The sequence below is a fragment of the Ovis aries genome, chromosome 2, assembly GCF_016772045.2.
Source record: "Ovis aries strain OAR_USU_Benz2616 breed Rambouillet chromosome 2, ARS-UI_Ramb_v3.0, whole genome shotgun sequence".
Classification (NCBI taxonomy): Eukaryota; Metazoa; Chordata; class Mammalia; order Artiodactyla; family Bovidae; genus Ovis; species Ovis aries.
Window position 1 is genome coordinate 60,556,868 of NC_056055.1, and position 20,340 is coordinate 60,577,207.

General features: G+C 38.2%; 1 protein-coding gene across 6 annotated transcripts in view; it reads right to left on the minus strand.

Moving 5' to 3' along the window:
* Positions 1–20,340, minus strand: part of PCSK5 (proprotein convertase subtilisin/kexin type 5) — a 507,422-nt gene that overhangs the window by 146,838 nt on the left and 340,244 nt on the right. For 5 of the 6 annotated variants that reach the window (XM_060409352.1, XM_042243336.2, XM_042243335.2 and 2 more), the window contains 4 exons: positions 14,315–14,399; positions 10,043–10,140; positions 9,333–9,462; positions 8,810–8,925 (listed from right to left, as the gene is read on the minus strand). In XM_060409352.1, coding sequence (XP_060265335.1) covers positions 8,810–8,925; positions 9,333–9,462; positions 10,043–10,140; positions 14,315–14,399 — 429 coding nt within the window. Of the gene's footprint in view, positions 1–2,731; positions 5,342–8,809; positions 8,926–9,332; positions 9,463–10,042; positions 10,141–14,314; positions 14,400–20,340 lie in introns of those variants that run through there. The other variant, XM_004004300.6, reaches the window with a different exon arrangement.

The following is a 20,340-nucleotide window of genomic DNA, read 5'->3' on the forward strand; positions in this document are numbered from 1 at the left end:
CTTGATGTTCTGGGCTTGATTTTAATCCATATCCTTGATAGTTGTGAATTTTGCAACAGAAAGTTAGTTTCTGTAGGTGGCTCTGATATTTGTGGGGGCAAAATTAAATAATGCCATTGTAGTAAAACTCTGCTGGCTTAAAAACACTGTATTCCTGTAGTATATTCTTTTCTAAAAAGTATCTTAAAATTCAGACCTCAGGGAATGTTTCTGTAAATTTCTAGAAGTGGAGATGCAAAATATCTTTTGTTGCCTGACATCTGACCTGGAAAAAGCCAAGAGCTGCAACAATTATTGTGGTGAGGGACTCAACAATGGCCCTTTAGAGAAAAAAATCTTGCAAGAAAATCCTTCAGCAATAAGACAGTTAAACATCTTTCTAAGTCTCTTATAGGAAGAAGGTAGGAAGGAACAGCTGGAGTTCCCAGGTCCCATACTTGCCCTAGGAGACTCAGTGATGCTATACAGCTGTATCCTTCTTGCCCAAGAATTGACTTTGGGCCAGATCTTTGCCTCTCATGATAAAGAGGAGACATGGTTTTATGGTTTATAGCCCCAATACTATTGCCAAATTGCTCCATGAGCCATAGTGAAATTAAGTCCATCTTAGCTATGCCTTGCTAAATTTGTCAGTGGCTCCAAAATATTCTGCCAATAATTTCAGATTTTATGGGTTTTAACAAAAATAACTTTGGAAATGGACATCAACCAGGGAAGAGAAATGGTTTATACTTGTCATTGACACATACTGAGTTTGGAGCCCAGGCCCAGCTTGGGACAGGTGAGGTCGAACTGCAGCTGGCCTCTGTGTTCCCCTCCCATTTTGTATTAGAAAATTGCCTCCAGTTTTCTCTGATTGTCAAATTGCTGTTTGTCACTGCCCCTTGTGTGAAGCTGAATGATCATATGAAAGCAGTTAAGAATGCATACCCACTTACATTTAAGCTGCATGATCTTTTTTCTACATGAGGGGATGTTAAATACTTACATACTCAGATGTGCCTATAGTGTTGATCACTTGATGGAGAAATTTTAACTTAGCAGTTACTACAACAGTTACTTTCCCTTCTCTGTGAAGCACTCAGTTTGCAAATTCCTCAAAATGAAGAGTAGATTGCTGTGTGGAAATGAGGAGTCTGATAGAAGAGATGAGTAGCATGATGATGGAGCTCTAATATTGGCTGAAAGATGAGAGAGTGCTGATCAGTCCAGGGATGGATATTAATGAATACCAAGGTCTCCCATGGGTATGGAAATTGAAAAGAATGGGCACACTATCCATCTTATGGAAAATGTAAAAATGTCAATTCTTCTTGACTGATCCATCACATCTTGAATTACTGTTCTTTGTAGCAATGGGGTAATTAGTTAAAACCATTAGAACAATTGACTTGCTTCCCTGAACAACTCTTGGGCAGCAGATTTGCTGGTGATGCTCCTCTTGCTTTAGTTCCATCTGCTTAGTTAAGCCTCTGCCATCCTCCAAGATCCAATACCAGTCTAAACTGCTCTAAGAAACACCTGACTAATCCAATTCAAAGGGATTTCTACCTGTCTGAACTTAACTTACTCATCTGAGATTTAGAAGTCACTCCTTAGGATTAATGGTCTTACTGTTGAATTTTATTTTTATTATTCTAAGTCTGGTTTTGCAATCCCAATGAATTTATTTCAAGTCCATATGCCTCAGCTTTCTCATTTGTAAACAGAGGATACTACATGTATTTCTGTTCTAGAATTTTTGTGAGACTTAAAAGAGTATATTTATTGGGTTGGCCAAAAAGCTCTTTCAGGTTTTTCTGTACCATCTTAGGGGAAACTTGAATGAACTTTTTGGCCAACCCAATATATCTACACACACACACACAAACACTCTGTATTCCCATATTGTACAGCACATAGTAAGTGGTCAATAAAATTAGTTTCTCCCTATCTCCGTAATAGGACTTCATGGCAACAGAAGCTCTTTCTTATACCTTTTTGTATCCCCAAATCTTTAAACCTAATCAGAGCTCAATATGTGTGTCACTTCTGTTGATTTCTCATTTCTTTTTGCAAAAGGCAGGGCATTGAACCTTCAGGGCTAGTGACCATCACAAGCAGGGTTCACAAAGGTCTATGATCCATGGTTGTTTATTTGCTAACTATACAGTTCTACCCTGTAGCATGTACTAGAGACTAGTCTTAGACAAAGTCATCTTCTAGGCATCTAGGGATACAGCCACAGGGATATGATACAGCCAGGGATAATGATGCACAGGATATCAGCCAACTGAATAAGGCCATCTTCTATAACGTCTTTCACACTCCCCACCTCTTTGTGCCCAGCACCATGGTCCCCACCCTTTCATACACCCACAGGTAGGTGTGCAGTAGTCCATGCCCTGGGGGAAGCCAGGGAAAGAGCAGGTCCAGATGGCTCTTTCACTGGACATTGCACCTGTACAATGCAGTAGCAACTGCACCAAGCTTTTGTAGATTTTTTTACAACCTGCTTACTAAAAATGGGATTTAACAGTCATTCATGACCAAACCTAAATTGTTCCTTTCTTCTATTGATGTTACATTCTCCTTTTTTCAGTTCCCATCTCTGTTCACCCTTTCTTCCCAATCTTATTGATATGCTCCATTCACCCCCCTTTCTTCCATATTCAGCTTCTGTATGGAAACAGAAGTTTCTCATGACCTCACCCTTTCAGAGATGTTTGCACATGGTTATGAACAGATCAAATAAACAGGAACTTAGGTTAATTTAATAGAAAAAATAAAATATGGAATAACATTGATTTTGGCCAGTATCAATTACAACCATTCTACTATATTTTACAAAAAAACAACTGAACATTTTACACATGTACAGTATTTTTCAGTAAAAGTGAATTTGGATTTAACAATGGATCACTAATGAAAAGACAAAAGAAAACAGAAAATAGGACTTCTGGCTCTAGGTTAGAGTATTTGTTAAGTCTCCAAACTTTGTACTATCCATTACATATATCTCATTATGAATATATATATTTATACATAATATATAACATTAACTTAAACTTTGAAAGCATTATGTTCTAGTTAATAATATTCTGTAGATAAACGAGGCAGTAACCACTAGTAGTTAAACCAGTATTTCCACAATGTGTGTCTGCATGGTCAGTGAGAAATGGAACACATGTTGGTGGACCCCAATGGTTTTGACTGTCAGATTGATGGTTATTTGTCTAAGAACACAGACATCATTTTTATTTTTCCCTTCATAGTAACTTTGTGCCTCAAATATTATGGGTGGGTTCAGTTAAATGGATTCTTCTGCAGGCAGATCTGGTTTCACCATCTACTTGACAGGCTCTCACTTACTTTTGTCCACTTAAGAGACTACGACTTTAAATGTAAGACTCTACATGCCAGACCCAGCACTAACTTGCTTTCTTTAGGTTAGAAAGGCCTGCAGTGTTATGAAGAGGAAAAATTACCCAACAAAATCAGTTGATCCCCTAGTTATATATGAATCATTACATGACTTAGGATCACTGCAGTGCTATTAAAAGGGTCATTAGACTTTGTACTCATTATTTACCTTGGGTTAAATGTTAACTTTGATGTCTTGGAATACAAAATTTCAAGTTAGGCCTTTTTACTAGCTTGCTTCTTGGATGGGGACCTTAGTTAGCATCCATTTCCCAGGATAACCTATATTGATATCATTCCTCCTCTCATCTTGGAAGTGAGGCTGTCCGAAGCCTAAAGCCTACAAGATGGCTGGTCACTCTGAAAGCAAATGAGGTCACCAATGGAGCTTTGATATGAAACATGAAGAAACTTGATATTAGTCTCTGCTCTCTTAAAGAAACTCAAAAAAAGATCTATCAAGCTTCCTCATTTCTGACCACTGATCCAAAGAGTATTCACATAAGTCAGTCTGCTAGATTCCAGGATGGGTTTGGGGACTCATAGAAAACCAGTGAGTATATTTCCAGGAAAACAGATGGTCTCATTGACATTCAGTGGACAGGTGTATCAGCATGGTTATAGAGCGACAGAGGAGTGGGGAAGGAACAGAACCAGGAGGGTACAATCATGCTGCCCATATTCCATTTCCAGTTTTATTTTCTTAAAATGATAAGATGAAAAAACACTTCTAATAAGCACCATTGAAAAATGTTATCCCGCCAACTTGGGCACAGGCTTAAATATTATTTAAATAAATTCCATTTCTTAAAAAATACAGGACCTTTTAGAAACTTTTGACTCTAGGAAGAAATTTCCTTCATCATATCCAAAACACTTTCCCCTACAATACATGGAATTTCTGATGGCCTTAAAAAAATGCTATGGGGTAATGGCTGAATAGCACCAAGAGCATGTGCAGGGTTTACGAGTGAACACTCTGGATTTGGGGGGAGCTGGATCAGTCTCAGCTATTCTGTGAATCTTTGCATTCTGTCCATCACCAGTTTGACTATGCAGAGCAATCCCATTTGACCAGCTGTATGTAAAATAACCGAATCTACCATGGAAAAGCCAGTAGCAGCAAGTCTATCTGATGAAACCAGTGGAGCAGACTTATCAAGTGGGCATAATGCCAAAACCAGCACATAATGCATGAAGTAAATTATGTGTGGAAAGTATCAATGGCCAGCTGTGAAAAACCAAGACAAATGACACTGAACACAACTCTGTGGGATGTTCTTAATGCCCTTAGGTCCAGTTTTCTGCCATTTCCCCCAACAGTGGACTCAAGCATGAAAAATGATGAATGCAAGAGCTTTCTGTTTCATTTTGATCTACGTCTGCTCTTGTGATGTTTTTGAAAGGGATTTTTAGGTGTCTCAAAGGGGGAAGCAAGCAAGTAAATGCAAAAGGGAAAAAAAAAAAGAAAAAAAACAAAATGGACCTTCAAAAACAGGGCAGGAAATCAAATCATTACTTTAACGTCAAATTTTGGCATCAGATGCTTTGGTCATACAATACTGTCTCTGTGATTCTGGCTGTTTAGCACTAAACACCCAGTTATAAAAGGTAGGCTTGTTGTAGGTTTATTTCTTTTTCCATTTAAGTTCTGACAAAACAGTTCACCATCTCCCTGCACAAATTGGAGCAAGAGAGAAAAAGAGAGCAAGAAAGAGAGAGGTGGCTTGCTTTTTTTTTTTTTTTGCTTGTTTTTTTTCTTTTTAATAATAATATGGAGTAATCTATAAGTCTACAGGAACAAAGAAATCTAGGATGGCAGCTCAGCCTTGGAATGTACATGTTTTGCAGCACAGTTGTTGAAGAACCTTCCGTTGGCACAGATTGTTCTTTTTCACTAGCATACAGAAGCCTCCTTCCGCCCAGGACTCTTCCGTTGCTTTTCCAGGAATTCAGCAAGAGACAGGGGAAGTTGAGGACGAGAGCAGCATGATGGACACACATGGAAGAAGGTTGTGATTGGCCAGAGAGGCAGATTGGGGGGATTGGAAGGGATCATTCAGGAGCAGTCAACAGGAGGAAAATTTGGTCCACCCAGAGTGATTTCAGTCAACAGCATTGTTTTTCAAGAAGCATTGTTTTTCAGTCCAGCGGTAAATGTGATTGGTATCCATTTATGAAAAGAAAAAAAGATTATAAAAAGAATAAATTAGAAATCAATAATAATACAAGCGAGGATTCTTCTTTCTGGAATTACCTACAGAAGAGCATATACAGTCATTTATACTATATTTCATTGAGTCTAAGACACTGGATTTCAGATACACCACTTTTTTAAGTACTGCCAAGAAAAATTCTTATTAAATGGTGACACAATAACCTTTTGTCAATTAGCATATTTGTTTTATGCTTATTAAAGTATTTGCATAACATGCTATTTTCTTTTCTGGGCTTAAGTAATAACCCTTCCTTTGAATATTGAGACATAGTTAACGTTCTGAAGTGCAATTAAATGCCACATAAGTAGGAGTGATCATGTGCCTCAGTTGACTAGATAGATCTGTGACTAAGTCACAGGTGATGACAGCTACATCACATCAACCTGTGGATCAAAGCAGTTGTAAGCTGCCACGAATTATAAGATGCATCTGATTCCAGAGCTATTAAAATATAATAAAAAAGTATGTCTTAGAATCACTGAAATATGACAGTTGAAAGAAAATAATAACACATCCCTAACAGCACATGGTGATTGCCATGTGATTTGAAAAGCCTAGTGAGCCGTCCATGATCTCATTCTTTAACCTACCTGAAAAGGGACTCATCACAAATCATGGTTCTTCGTTTTCCACTTTTGCCCACAATCCTGACACTCCACTTTTACCAAAGTGCCACTGGCATAAATGATCCCGTGCTTACCATGGTTTAGGGAAAGCAGTTAAAGATCATAAACCTTGAAATGCCTGTTACCAAGTACAAGGTGAACCTTTCAAGTCATAGTGCATCTTTTGGGTCAATGGCTTAAAAATCTTGCTTGGTTTTTCAGTTACTAACTAAGAAAAATTCTGATCATATTCAGATAGAGGGGGATCAGCTTTTAACGTGAGGGTAAGGATCACTGGCTGATAACTAGAAAGTAATACTTACATGGTATCTGGGGTGCTATCACTCCCAGTCTTCTTACCTGAGTGTTGTGTGGTGAGAATTAGCCCTGGCCATGAAAAGTCTGAATGCAGAGCCTGAGCAGGTCTGCCTCCCCCTGCCAGGTCAATCAGACATTAGAAGAGCTATGAAGATGCAAAGTCACTTAGACGCTCTGTGGATATGAGAGCATAAATGATTTCCCTATTGGTGCCATCACATGCTCAGATATCTTTGTTGTTTGAGATTCCTAATGGGAAGTTATCAGATAACCATATAAGGGCAATAGTATTATCCTTTTTATTTTTATAGATGAGGGCAGTGAGGCCCCAAAAAACCTCATAACCTGTCCAAGGTCTGGAGTCTAGATAAGAATGATGCATTCTGACTTCTGAATCTACATTCTCCCAGCCACAGCACTCTTCTGCCTCTTGTGAAATTTCCAGAAGAGGAACCATTCAAAGGAACACAAAGATTAAACCCAGGGAAATGATTTTATCAGGGAAAACTGTTCCAAATGCATCGTTTTTTATTTTCCTATTTCCCTAACAGTCCAAGATGTTTAGAACAATGATGGTTCAAACATTTATTTCTACATTGTTGAGATGCACATGTGCATAAAGTCTAGGCACAAATTTAAGAGTCCTCTCTGCACAAATTATATCTAGAGTCAAAGCTTGTAAAATATTGGGGCTGGAATAATTTAAACTCATTCATTTCATGGATAGGGAAATGGCGGAAGCTAGAAAATGAGAGAACTTGGCATTTGCCAAATTATCAGAGGGAATGGCTGCACATTGAAAACACTTCAGAAGCTTCTAAAGCTATCAGTGCTTTACCCCAAGACCAATTTAAATGAATCTTGGGGGAAGGTGTGGGGTCCTGGCCTTTTGCTTGAGAACTACTGGTGCAATGAAAAGAAAAATAGACCAATATTAGCATTAGAACCAATCTGTAACTGTTTTATCATTAGATAAATGCCTATCTATCACAGCTTAATCGGAGAAGGCAATGGCACCCCACTCCAGTACTCTTGCCTGGAAAATCCCATGGACGGAGGAGCCTGGTGGGCTGCAGTCCATGGGGTTGCAAAGAGTCGGACACGACTGAGCGACTTCCCTTTCACTTTTCACTTTCATGCATTGGAGAAGGCAATGGCAACCCACTCCAGTGTTCTTGCCTGGAGAATCCCAGGGACGGGGGAGCCTGGTGGGCTGCCATCTCTGAGGTCGCACAGAGTCGGACACGACTGAAGCGACTTAGCAGCAGCAGCAGCAGCATGGCTTAATAAAAGATTCAGATGCCTTTTGATTGTTATTTACATATCACAATTACAAACAATCCAAATGAGAGGAAAGTGGCAGTAAACTGTGGCATATCCACAAGACAGACTGTTCAGCTGTTATTAAAAGTGAAGTTTCTGAAGATTTTGTAAAAATATAGCATAGCATTTATCTAATGCTTAGAGCAGAAAGCAAGGTACAAAACTCTATGTGGTATTTTAAAAATCTAGCAAAAAGTACATATGATGGAAGACTGGAAAACAATACAATATGTAGCCTTTTCTAGTTAGTGTTTGTATGATTCCAACTATATGCCACTCTGGAAAAGTCAAATCTATGATGACAGTGAAAAAAAATTAGTGGTTTCCAGGGGGAGGGAAGAAGGAAGGGATAGGCAGAGCATGGAGGATTTTCAGGGTAGTGAAGGGTGATCTGCATGATGGATACTTGTGGTGGTGTGGTGCTGTGGTGGATACAGTGGTGGATACTTGTCTTTATACATTTGTCCAAACTCATAGAACACCAAAAGTGGACTCTAATATAAACTGTAGATTTTGGTGACAATGATTTGTCAGTGTTGGTTCATCAACTGTAACAAACATACCATTCTGGTGAGGGATACTGATAGTGAGTATGTGTGTATGTTTGGTCAGTGTGGTCAGAGGATATATGGGAATTCTCTTTACTTTCTGCTGAATTTTGTTCTGAACCCAAAGCTCTAAAGTTTTCAAGAACAAGGTCTACTAATTAAGAAAAACTAACTAGTGCCATCTTCGTAAATGGATGCTTTAGTTCTTTTTGCAGTTAAAACAACCAGAAAACTAAACCCGTTGAGGGTATAAGTTCAAGGAACACCAACAAGACATCAGCATGTCTTACCTGAGACATGCCTGATAGTTAATATTTTCAAGTGGAAATATATATTAGACCTTAACATGGAAGGATCACATGGTTCTCAGTTCAAAATAAGCAGTTGTACTCACCGTCCTTGCAGATGGCCCCCATCTGACACATTCCTAAGTCTAAGAGATACCCACTGGGACAGCTCGTACAGTTCTTGATCCCTGGACCATTGCACGTCAAACAGCTGGCGTCACATCTATGGGGAGAATGTACAATGTATCATCCTTTCACACATCAGGCACAGGAAAAGATGTGTTTACTGTCAATCTCTTAACATCTTAAATTTAATTCTCCCTTTGAAGATGCCACAGAAATATTTTCTTAAATGAATTGCTTTAATTGACAACATTAAAGAAAACCTAGCAGGTAGACTGATTTTAAAGAGAGAGCATGCACTTGAAACAGAAATACAACTTTGGAGGTTTTAAAGTGCTCCTGAGGCACACACACAAAAATCAGCTGGTTTTAAAGCTGCAGATAAGTATAAATGTTTGCACCTTATTTTTCATTAGTAATTTTATGTTTCATATTGTTTATGAAGGCAGTGAAATAAGGATTCCAGTTGCCAAACACTGGAGCTTAAATGGGGGGCGATCCACTTACTTTTTGCAGGATTTGTATCCATTTTCTAAAGAGTGGTCAAAGTAGTAGCTGATACTACAGCTCTGCACGCATCTCCGCTCCTCCATGAAGTAGCCCCCTGTGCAGTTAATACACCCGTCAGCACCGGCTCCTTAAAAGCAAGACAAATGCAGGAAACAGAAACAAAGCCTCAGAAAAGGTTGCACAGTGGGCTGCTTTTTGCATAATTGGTGAAAATGGCATTAATAGGTTGCAATTTTGAGAAATGTAACATTTGTACTTTTCCTTATGTTCTCTGGGGGGGAAAAGGCTTCAGTTTTAGATTGAACTCATTTGCCAAAAAAACATCAAACCTCTTTTGAAGGCAAAGGAGGTACAGTTTCAGTTATGCAGGATGAATAAGTTCTGGAAATCTAACGTACGCCATGGTAACTATAGTTAATACTGTATTGTATACTCAATTCAGCTAAGAGAGTTGATCTTAAGTGTTCTCACCACACACAAACTATGTGAGGTGATGAATATGTTAATTATCTTGTATTATATATATCAAAGCATCACACATACATCTTAAAGTATATAATGTTTATCAGTTATGCCTCAGTAAAGCTAGAAAAGTAAGTCTAATTAAAAAAAAATACCAAGAGGGTGTGCATGACTGATGGATAAGGACAGACAAATGAAAGCTAAACCAGAGCTAGAGGAATAAATAAGAGCTGGGGAGGAGGTACCAGCACAGGTGGCGCAGAAGCGGTGGCAGGGCTGACAGTCTTGGCCGTTGAAGTACCATCCGTCCTCACAGGTGACGGCACACCGGGACCCCTGCAGGCTGGAAACACAGACGGCTGTGGTCAGGCAAAGAGGTCATGACTCCCCAAGGCCATATGCAAAACATGTAGTTTCCCCCAGAGGTCAGTGGACTTGGGAGAACTTCAAAGCAGGAGAAATAGCCCCTGTACCCTCTTTTTTTCTCCTCCCGATGCCTAGAATGCTTTCTCTGTGCCTGTAATAAGTCTGTAGCCTATACATGTGCTGCAAGTTTGGAGGACATTCCTCTTAATTATTAGGCTGGCTGACACATTTTTTCTTTACTCAACATTTTACAACCTGGAGGTTTTTAAAAGTATTTTATGGACCAAAACAGTCACCTTACCTAACAATATGCCTATCAATCCCAGACCTCCTAGACCTACTCCACAATAAACTTAAATGTTGTCCTGTAACTGTATATGTTGTAGGAGTACGTGGCAAAATGAATTATACCTGAATAGAAGGGTACAACTATCCTGCCCAACCCTCAGCTCAAACTCCCAGGAATAGCCTTTTTAAAATTTTAAGTGCTTCTGATTTTAGTTCTTGGACCAAAACAAGAGAATCCTAACATACTTTTGCTTCTATGGCTTCATTTATTAATTTTAAACTCTAATGAAATATTTGGCAAAATTATTTATTTATATTGCTGCTTCACCAAACATCTCAACTTTTCTTAGTTACATTATTATTTAGTATTTTTGGTTATCTGTGCTATGTTTTCTCTAAATAGCACTCTTAGGCATTACCTAATATGTTGCTAGAATGTTGAATGAGGAATGTGGTTTTTTTTCCTTCTAATTTTTAATCACCTTTAAGGTTTTTTATAGCCTACAGATTGATTCTTAAAAACAAATGTCTAAAATTTATAGCATTTAATATACAAACATTACTCATGGAATAACTCAGTAGTGAGACTATTACCATAATCCCATGTCACCCAGTAGACAGTTCTAGAAAATGGGTATCTAAGCAACAGGGTCAAATGCTTTCTGTGTTCTTATAGAAAACACATTTCTCTACATTGCTGCAATTCACATGTTACTTGACTATGCTTTGTATATGGATCATACTATTAAAAACTAACATTTAGTTTTCCCTTTATTTTTTATAATATATGTATATAAATATTTTTATATATTTATTTTTCTCTTTAAAGTAATTTGGAAAGAACAAAACCAAAGTAGATGAAAAATAATCCCAAACAGTCCTGTTCACATGTTAATCCATATCCTTCTAGTATTTTATGCATAGATATTTTTCTGTTTGCTTCAGTTCAGTTCAGTTCAGTCGCTCAGTTGTGTCCGACTCTTTGCGGCCCCATGAATCGCAGCACGCCAGGCCTCCCTGTCCATCACCAACTCCCAGAGTTCACTCAGAGTCACGTCCATCAAGTCAGTGATGCCATCCAGCCATCTCATCCTCAGTCGTCCCCTTCTCCTCCTGCCCCCAATCGCTCCCAGCATCAAAGTCTTCTCCAATGAGTCAACTCTTTGCATGAGGTGGCCAAAGGATTGGAGTTTCAGCTTTAGCATCATTCCTTCCAAAGAAATCCTGGGTTGATCTCCTTCAGAATGGACTGGTTGGATCTCCTTGCTGTCCAAGGGACTCTCAAGACTCTTCTCCAACACCACAGTTCAAAAGCATCAATTCTTCAGTGCTCAGCCTTCTTCACAGTCCAACTCTCACATCCATACATGACTACTGGAAAAACCATAGCCTTCTAGACGGACCTTAGTCGGCAAAGTAATGTCTCTGCTTTTGAATATGCTATCTAGGTTGTTTGCTTAGCCACTATTTAAAAATTTACAGGTATTTTGAGGCACAATGGTCAACCCTAGAAGCCCCTAAGAAAAACACAGGGAGCCTCAAGAAGACAGAAAGTGTATTTCATTCATAGATCTTCTCTTCTGGCCAGAGAGGTGTCATTTAAAAAGCCAATAAAAGAAAATCCCTTTCTTTTTGGTAGAGCTGGAAAAAGGGGACAGTGCATCAAATGAATCCGTTTGTGGGAGGAAATAGGACCACTGATAAACTTATCAAAGGTTTTTTTTTTTTTTTAAAGCTACCTTGTTTTTCTAATGAAGGAAATTACTTCCGAGGTTGGTACTTGCTCAGCTGTAGACAGAGGGTGCAGTGTGTGAGGAGGGAGTGCGCTAAGTGGGGCGTGCAGCAGAGCACCTGGGAACCGTGATGCACTCTGCCACTTCCAAACTCCAGGGGTGGCGCGGTAAGCAAACCTGGTACTGGGTTCATGCTGGGGTGAGCCAGCTGAGTTAGATGTGTGCTGTCCCATATGCTCTAGCACCTGTGGGCTTGAGAGCACTTGAAATGTGGCTAGGGTGGCCAAGGCACAGAATTTAACATTTTATTTTCGTTCATTTCACTCTAAATCTTACAAATTGGCACTTGATTCAGTTATCAGAAAACATTTAAATAAGTGCAGAACAACTTGGCTATCTAAAATCTACTTCAACTAAAGTTTTATAAAATCTATATACAGATCAAGTATTTCCCCCCAAATTACTGTGTTAATTGAGATATGCTTTAAGGGTGAAATATACACCAGCTTTTGAAGATTGTGCACTACAAACAAAATATAGAATATCTCACTGATTATCTTTCATATTGTCTTATATTGATTACATGTTGAAATAATATTTTGGATATATTTGGTTAAAGATTTCATTAAAATAAATTTCACCTGTATCTTTTTACTCCTTTAAATGTGGCTACTTACGTATTTAAAATTAATATATATGGCTCTCATTTCACATTTTTTACTCTATAAAATGTTCTCTAAGCAATATAGAAAATAATCTTGAGCTTTTATTTTTCATGGGCCAATTCAGTGTCAGATATTGGAATAAGTGCTTTATAGATGTTATCACAATTAATCCTTACCATAATCCAGCAATTTTGAGGTTAGTATCACCCTTTTATAGATGAGAAAACTGAAGCTCAGAGAAGTGAACAGACTTGACCAAGATCACACAGCTAACAAATGGCAGAGAAAGATTAAGCCCACATTTATCTTCCCTTTTTAAAAATTATAACGGTCTGCTCCTTCTCCAAAAAGTAATAGGATGCTGACTAGACTGATAATTATCAAAACTGAAGTCTTGAGATGAAAGGTGCAAAACAAATGGACACTGAATGCATTTATGGGGGAAAAAAAGAAAGCCACAAATAATCAATTAATTGAAATAAAAATGACATTCCCCTATTAATTAATGTAAAGGATTGCCTGCCTAGAATGCCTGGACCCTGATTATTTTGCCTTTGATCAAAAGTGGAAATAGAGGTACTAAGTGAAGTTGCTCAGTTGTGTCCGACTCTTTGCAACCTGCTGGACTGTAGCCTATGAGGCTCCTCCATCCAGGGATTCTCCAAGAATACTGGAGTAGGTTGCCTTTTCCTTCTCCAGGGGATCTTCCCAGCCCAGGGATTGAACCCAGGTCTCCTGCATTGCAGACAGATGCTTTACCCTCCGAGCCATCAGGGAACTCTTAAAAGGGATGGAATGGAGCAGAATTCTAGCTTTATGTAATAAAGCCAGAGTCCAGCCCCTCACTCAGCATGGGATGATCTGACCTTCTCTAAGGATATAAAGAATACCTACTTCACTTGATCTGGGTGTTATTCTCTCAAAGAATCTATCAACTGTCTGACTTTAGTAATGAGCAAGTCTCATCCATTCAAGGATGACATCCCCTGGTATTAAATCTATGTGCAAACCACAGCATAATGGAACCAGCCTGAGGTGCTTAAGATAAGACAATGATTGGCTATATGGAGAGAAATAATAAAGATAAGGGAATAGTTTCGACCATCAAAGGAATGAATCAGGGGGATTAAATATAGTTCATTGATGTTACCTACGCAGTAATCCTTGACTGATACACTGCCGGCCAAAAAGCCCAAAGAAAGCCTCTCAAATGGCCATTTATTTACTTGTAGTTGAGCCATCTTTTCTAAAGAGAATTTTATTTGGCTTATAAACCGTCCGAAGCCAAAGTAGCATCCAATTTTTCACATAAAATGATAGAGATAATGCAAATAGCAATCAAGTGTCTGAAGGGGAGTCAAACCAAGGGTGACTTATAAGAGAGGTACCTATTTACTTTTTTTCTTTCAATTTTATTGAGAAGTCTTTGGGCTATGTTACTTGGTGAAATCTTTAACTCTCTTACCTTAACCCCTCCCTGCATTCTGTACAGTTGTCAGATTCAGTACATGTCTTGCAGTTTTCATTGCACTTCCGGCAAAGATTTTTCTCTGTTAAAAAAAAAGAACAAGGTTATAAATCAGTTGGTCAGCTGGATTTCATAAAAGCATATGTTCTAATGTTTGCTAATGTATGCTATAGTATACATGGCCTTGAGTAGGAGGAAATTGTAGGAAAAGCCCCAGACTCAACATTTCCTATCACTTCTCAGCAAATCAAATACAGGTAGGAATATATAGCATTGGGAAATACCTTAGTAATATCTACCAGTTTGTAGTCAAGAAAGCTACAGCCCACTTAATTCTTAAATAGTTTATTGGGTTTTTTCTTCTTCCTATTCTCTTTCCCAAGCAGAGTTTCCTAACTTCCAACAGTGAAAATCTCACTAATGAAGCTGGGGCACATCACTAGTAAGTACAGAGAGGCAACACTAGCAGCTGAAGCATGGAACGGTAGACCGCATGCTCACAGCTTTAATGACTACTCCGATGAACGACTTTTAAGATTGCCAGGTAAGGGTTGATTATTGCTTGCATTGTTTTATTGTTTTAAAGTTTATAGAAGCTGTGGAATCAATATAAATGTTACTATATTTCAGACAGCACTTACATTTCTGGAGAACAAAAACATATTTGAATGAACAAATACACTGTAAATACTGGCTTTCTTGTTTAATACCAAACACTGAGGTGGGGGGAGGTTTGAGGGGGGATGGCAAGTACGTTATTATCCTGTAGTGGAAAATGGTGATGTTATAGTAAGTAAGGCCTTTTACCTCAGGTGAAATTTTTCTGGAGACTTTGATCCCTTCTCTGAGATGCCAGTGGGTCCTAACTTCAGGTATATATAGAACTGAATGAGGCTTTGTCCATAGGCTTCTCTGTCTGCTCTTTAAACACTGGCGTTCTTCAGGGTTCCACAGGGAAGCACTGCTTCATCGGATCCCTCTAAGGACCTCCTAGAGGTCTAGTAGAATTCTGAGCTCCTCAGCATGAAATACAAAGATCTTCACCGTCTGTGACCTCCCCATCATAGGGTCATCGAGAATGCTGGACATGGCATAGGACCTGAAGCCAGAGGACCTAGAGTGGCATTCTGCTCTTAGCATTTCTGGTGGACAAGTTCACAATCTCTGCTCATTTGTTAACTGAATATTACAATGATGACTACCACTGAGCTGCTCTTGAGGAGTTAATGACCTTATTCAAGGGAACTGTAGATATGTTGGCAGTAATTATTGCTAGTCACATACATATCCCTATGCTATATGTAAATGGACTTATTAAAGGAGGAAATTAAAACAAAAGGCAATTGCCTCGAAGGACAGAAATGCACAGACCACTTGTATCAGTGAGTGAACTGAAAATTGCTCAATCATCTGTGACTGTCTGCAACCCCATGGACTATGCAGTCCATGGAATTCTCTAGGCCAGATACTGGAATGGGTAGCCTTTCCCTTCTTCAGGTGTATCAGTGAAGTAATAGTTTAAATAGCCTTCTTTAATTATCTACCTTCCAGGCTCTGGCAAAAGAACTGATTGTCTCAGTTATCATTTTCCTATCAGGTACCACCTAGATTTCTTTTCTAAGGCTCAGTCTTCTTGATAGAATTTTGATTTTTTTTTCCTCAAGGAATACTGTTTCTGTTTGTTTCTGATCCCTTTAAAACCTTTTTAAAGTATAGTTGATTTACAGTGTTTATTACTGCTGTACACATAGTGATTCAATTATACATTTTATACACATTCTTTTTGAAGTTTCTTCTTCCACTGTGGTTTATCATAAGATATTGAATATAGTTCTGTGTGCTATACAGTACGACCTTGTTGTTTATCCATTCTGTGCATAAAAGCTTACATCTGCTAACCTCAAACTCTCAGTCTCTCTCTTCTCCAGCTCCTTCCTCTTTGGCAACCACCAGTCTGTTCTCTTTGTCCATGATTCTGTTTGTTTCATAAATAAGTTATTTATGTCTTATTTTAGAATCCACATATAAGTGTTATAATATGGTATTTATCTTTCTCTTTCTGACTTACTTCACTTAGTATGATAATCTTTAGATGCATTCATGTTGCTACAAATGGCATTATTTCATTTGTTTCTATGGCTGAGAACTGTCCATTGTGTGTGTGTGTGTCTGTGCGTGTATATACACACCATATCTTCTTTATCCATTCATCTGTCAATGGACATTTAGGTTGTTTCCATGCCTTTGCTGTTGTGAGTAGTGCTATTCACATAGGGGTATATGTATCTTTTTGAATTACACTTTTGTCCGGATATATGCCCAGGAGTGGGATTGTTGGATCATATGATAGTTGTATTTTCAGTTTTATAAGGAACCTCTATAATGTTTTCCACAGTGGCTCATCAACTTACATTCCTACCAACAGTGTAGGTGGGTTCTCTTTTCTCTACGTCGTCTCCAGCATTGCTTTTGCAGAATTGTTAATGATGGTTATTCTGACCATTGTGAGGTGTACCTCACTGTAGTTTTGACTTGCATTTCTCTAATAACTAGCCATGTTGAGCATCTTTTCATATGCCTATTGGCTGTCTGTATTTCTTCTTTGGAGAAATGTGTATTTAGGTCTTTTGCCTATTTTTCAGTTGGATTTTTTTGTTGCTGTTGTTGAGTAGTACAAGCTGTTTGTATATTTTGGAAATTACTCCCTTGTTGGTCGGATCATTTGTAGGTATTTTCTCCCATTCTGTAGGTTGTTTTTTCATTTTGTTTATGGTTTCCTTCACTGTGCAAAAGCTTGTAAATTTGATTAGGTCCTGCTTATTTTTGTTTTTATTTCTTTTGTCTTGGGAGCCTAAGGAAACAGTGGTATAATTTATATCGGAGAATATTTTGCCTGTGTTCTCTTCTAGGAGCTTTATGGTATTACATCTTATGTTTGAGTCTTCAAGCCGTTTTGTGTTTATTTTTATGTATGATGTAATGGTGTATTCTAACTTCATTGGTTTACATGCAGCTGTCCAACTTTCCCAGCACCACTTGCTGCAGAGATTGTTTCATTCCACTGAATATGTGTGTCTCCTCTGAAGATTAATTGATGATAGGTGTGTGGGTTTCTTTCTGGGATCTCTATTCTGTTCTGTTGATCCATGTGTCTGTTTTGGTGGCAATATCATGTTTTGATTACTGTAGCTTTGTAGTATTGTCTGAAGTCTGGAGGGTTATACCTCTTGATTTGTTCTTTTTCTTCAGGATTGTTTTGGCAATTCTGGGTCTTTTATGGTTTCATATGAATTTTAGGATTGTCTGTTCTAGTTCTGGGCTTCCCTGGTAGCTCAGTTGGTAAAGAATCTGTCTGCAATGCAGGAGACCTAATGTTATGGGTAACCTGATTTGTTGTTCAGTAGCTCAGTCATGTCTGACTCTATGTGACCCCATGGACTGCAGCACACCAGGCTTTCCTGTTCTTCACTGTCTCCCAGAGTTTACTCAAACTCATGTCCATTGAATCGATGATGCCATCCAACCATCTCATCCTTTGTCACTCCCTTCTCCTTTTGCCCTCAATCTTTCCCAGCATCAGGGTCTTTTCCAGTGAGTCAGCTGTTCACATCAGGTGGTCAAAGTATTGGACCTTTTGGTAATTTAGGGATCACATTAAACCTATAGATTGCTTTGGTAAGTATGGCCATTTTAACAATATTAATTATTCCAACCCAAGAGCATGAGGTATCTTTCATTTCTTTGAATCATCTTTGGTTTCTTTTATTAATGTTTTATAATTCTCAGCAAATAGGTCTTTCACCTCCTTGGTCAGGTTTAATCCTAAGTCTTTTATTTTGGGGGTGAAATTTTAAAAAGTTTTTCTTTTTTTTTACATTCTCTTTCTTATTTCATTTTTGGTATAAAGAAGTGCAACTGGTTTCTGTATGTTAATCTTATGTCCTGCTACCTTGCTGAATTCATTCATCAGTTCTAGTAGTTTTTGTGTGAAGTCTTCAGGGTTTTATATACGTCTAGTATCATCATCTGCATTTTACCTCTTCCTTTCCAATTTGAATGCCTTTTATTTCTTGTGTGATTGCTGTGACTAGGACTTCCTAGTATGTTGACTAGAAAAGGTAAGAGTAGGCATCCTTGTCTTGTACCTGAATTTAGCAGGAAGGCTTCAGCTTTTTACCATCGAGTATTATAATGGCTTTGGGTTTGTCATTAAGTAGCTTTTATTATGTTGAGATATGTTCTCTCTGTACCCACTTTGGTAAGGGTTTTTATCATGAATGGATGTTGAATTTTGTGAGATGCTTTTTCTGCATCTATTCAGATGATCGTGTGTTTTTTGTCTTTTGTTTATTTGGTATATCACACATTGATTTGCATATGTGGAACCATCCTTGTGAACTTCAGATGAATCCCACTGGTCATGGTGTATGATCTTTTTTATGTGTTGTTACATTCAGTTGCTAATATTTTGTTGAGAATTTTTGCATCTATATTCATCAAAGATACTGGTTTATAAATTTCTTTTCTGGTGGTGTCTTTGTCTGGTTTTGGTATCAAAACCAAAAAGGTGATAGCTTCAAAGAATGGCTTTGAGAGTGTTCTCTGCTCTTCAGTTTTCTAGAAGAGCTTGAGAAGGATCAGTATAAGTTCCTCTTTGTCTGTTTGGTAGAATTCACCTGTAAAGTCATCTGGTTCTAGACTTTTGTTTGTAGAGAGGTATTTTATTTTTTTACTCCAGTGGTTACTCAATTTTTTAAAATCAATTTTTATTAGAGTATAGTTGCTTTACAATGTAGTATTAGTTTCTGCTATACAGCAAAGTGAATCAGCTGTACGTATGCATATATCCCCTCTTTTTGAATTTCCTTCCCATTTAGGTCACCACAGAGCATTGAGTAGAGTTCCCTGTGGTATGCAGTAAGTACTCATTAGTTATTTATTTTATACATAGCAGCATATATATGTTAATCCCAATCTCCTAATTCATCCCACTCCCCCCATCCTTCCATTGGTCGTCATACATTGTTGAGAGTTTTTAAATTAGATTCTATTTCGGTTCTAGTGATTGGTCTTTTCAAATTATCTTTCTATTTTATTCAATTTTAGTAGGATGTTTGTTTCCAGAAATGTGTCCACTTCTTTGGATTGTCAAATTTGTTGGCATGTAAGTGTTCATAGCACTCCCTTATGGTTTTTGGAATTTCTGTATCAGTTGTTATGTTTCCTTTTTCATTTATTTTGTTTATTTGGGTTATCTCTCTTTTCTTTTTGATGAGCCTGGTCTGAGGTTTGTCAATCCTGTTTATTCTTTCAAAGAACCAGGTCTTGGTTTTATTGACTTTTTTCTATTTTTTAAAAAAAATCTGTTTTATTTCTTTTCTGATCTTTATTACTTCCTTCCTTTGCTGACTTTAGATTTTGTTTGTTCTTTTTCTTTAAAAAAGTATTTTTGGCTGTGCTGGGCCTTTGTTGCTTTGTGTGGGCTTTCTCTAGTTGCAGTAAGTGGATGCTACTCTTTATCGTGGTGCGCAGGTTTCTCATTGTGGAGCGTCTCTTGTTGCAGAACGTAGACTCTAGGCACATGGGATTCAGCCGCAGCTGCGGCACATGGGCTCAGTAGTTGTGGTGCATGGGCCTAGTTGCTCCACGGCCTGTGGAATCCATCTGGCCCAGGAATCAAACCTGTGTCTTCTGCATTGGCAGGGGGACTCCCATCCACAGCGCCACCAGGGAAGTACCTATTCTTCTTTTTCTAATTTTATTAAGTGGTAGATGAAAGTGTGTATGTGAGATTTTTCTTGTTTTTTTTTTTTTCAAATGGTAAGGAAGCTTTTTAAAAAATTTATCTTATTTTGGAGCACAATATTGAAGTTGGTTAATAATGTGTTTCAGGTGCACAACAAAGTGATTCGGTTATACATGTACACGTATCTATTCTTTTTCAAGTTCTTTTCCCATTTAGGTTATTACAGAATATTGAGCAGAGTTCCCTGTGCTTGTTGATTATCTGTTTTAAATATGGT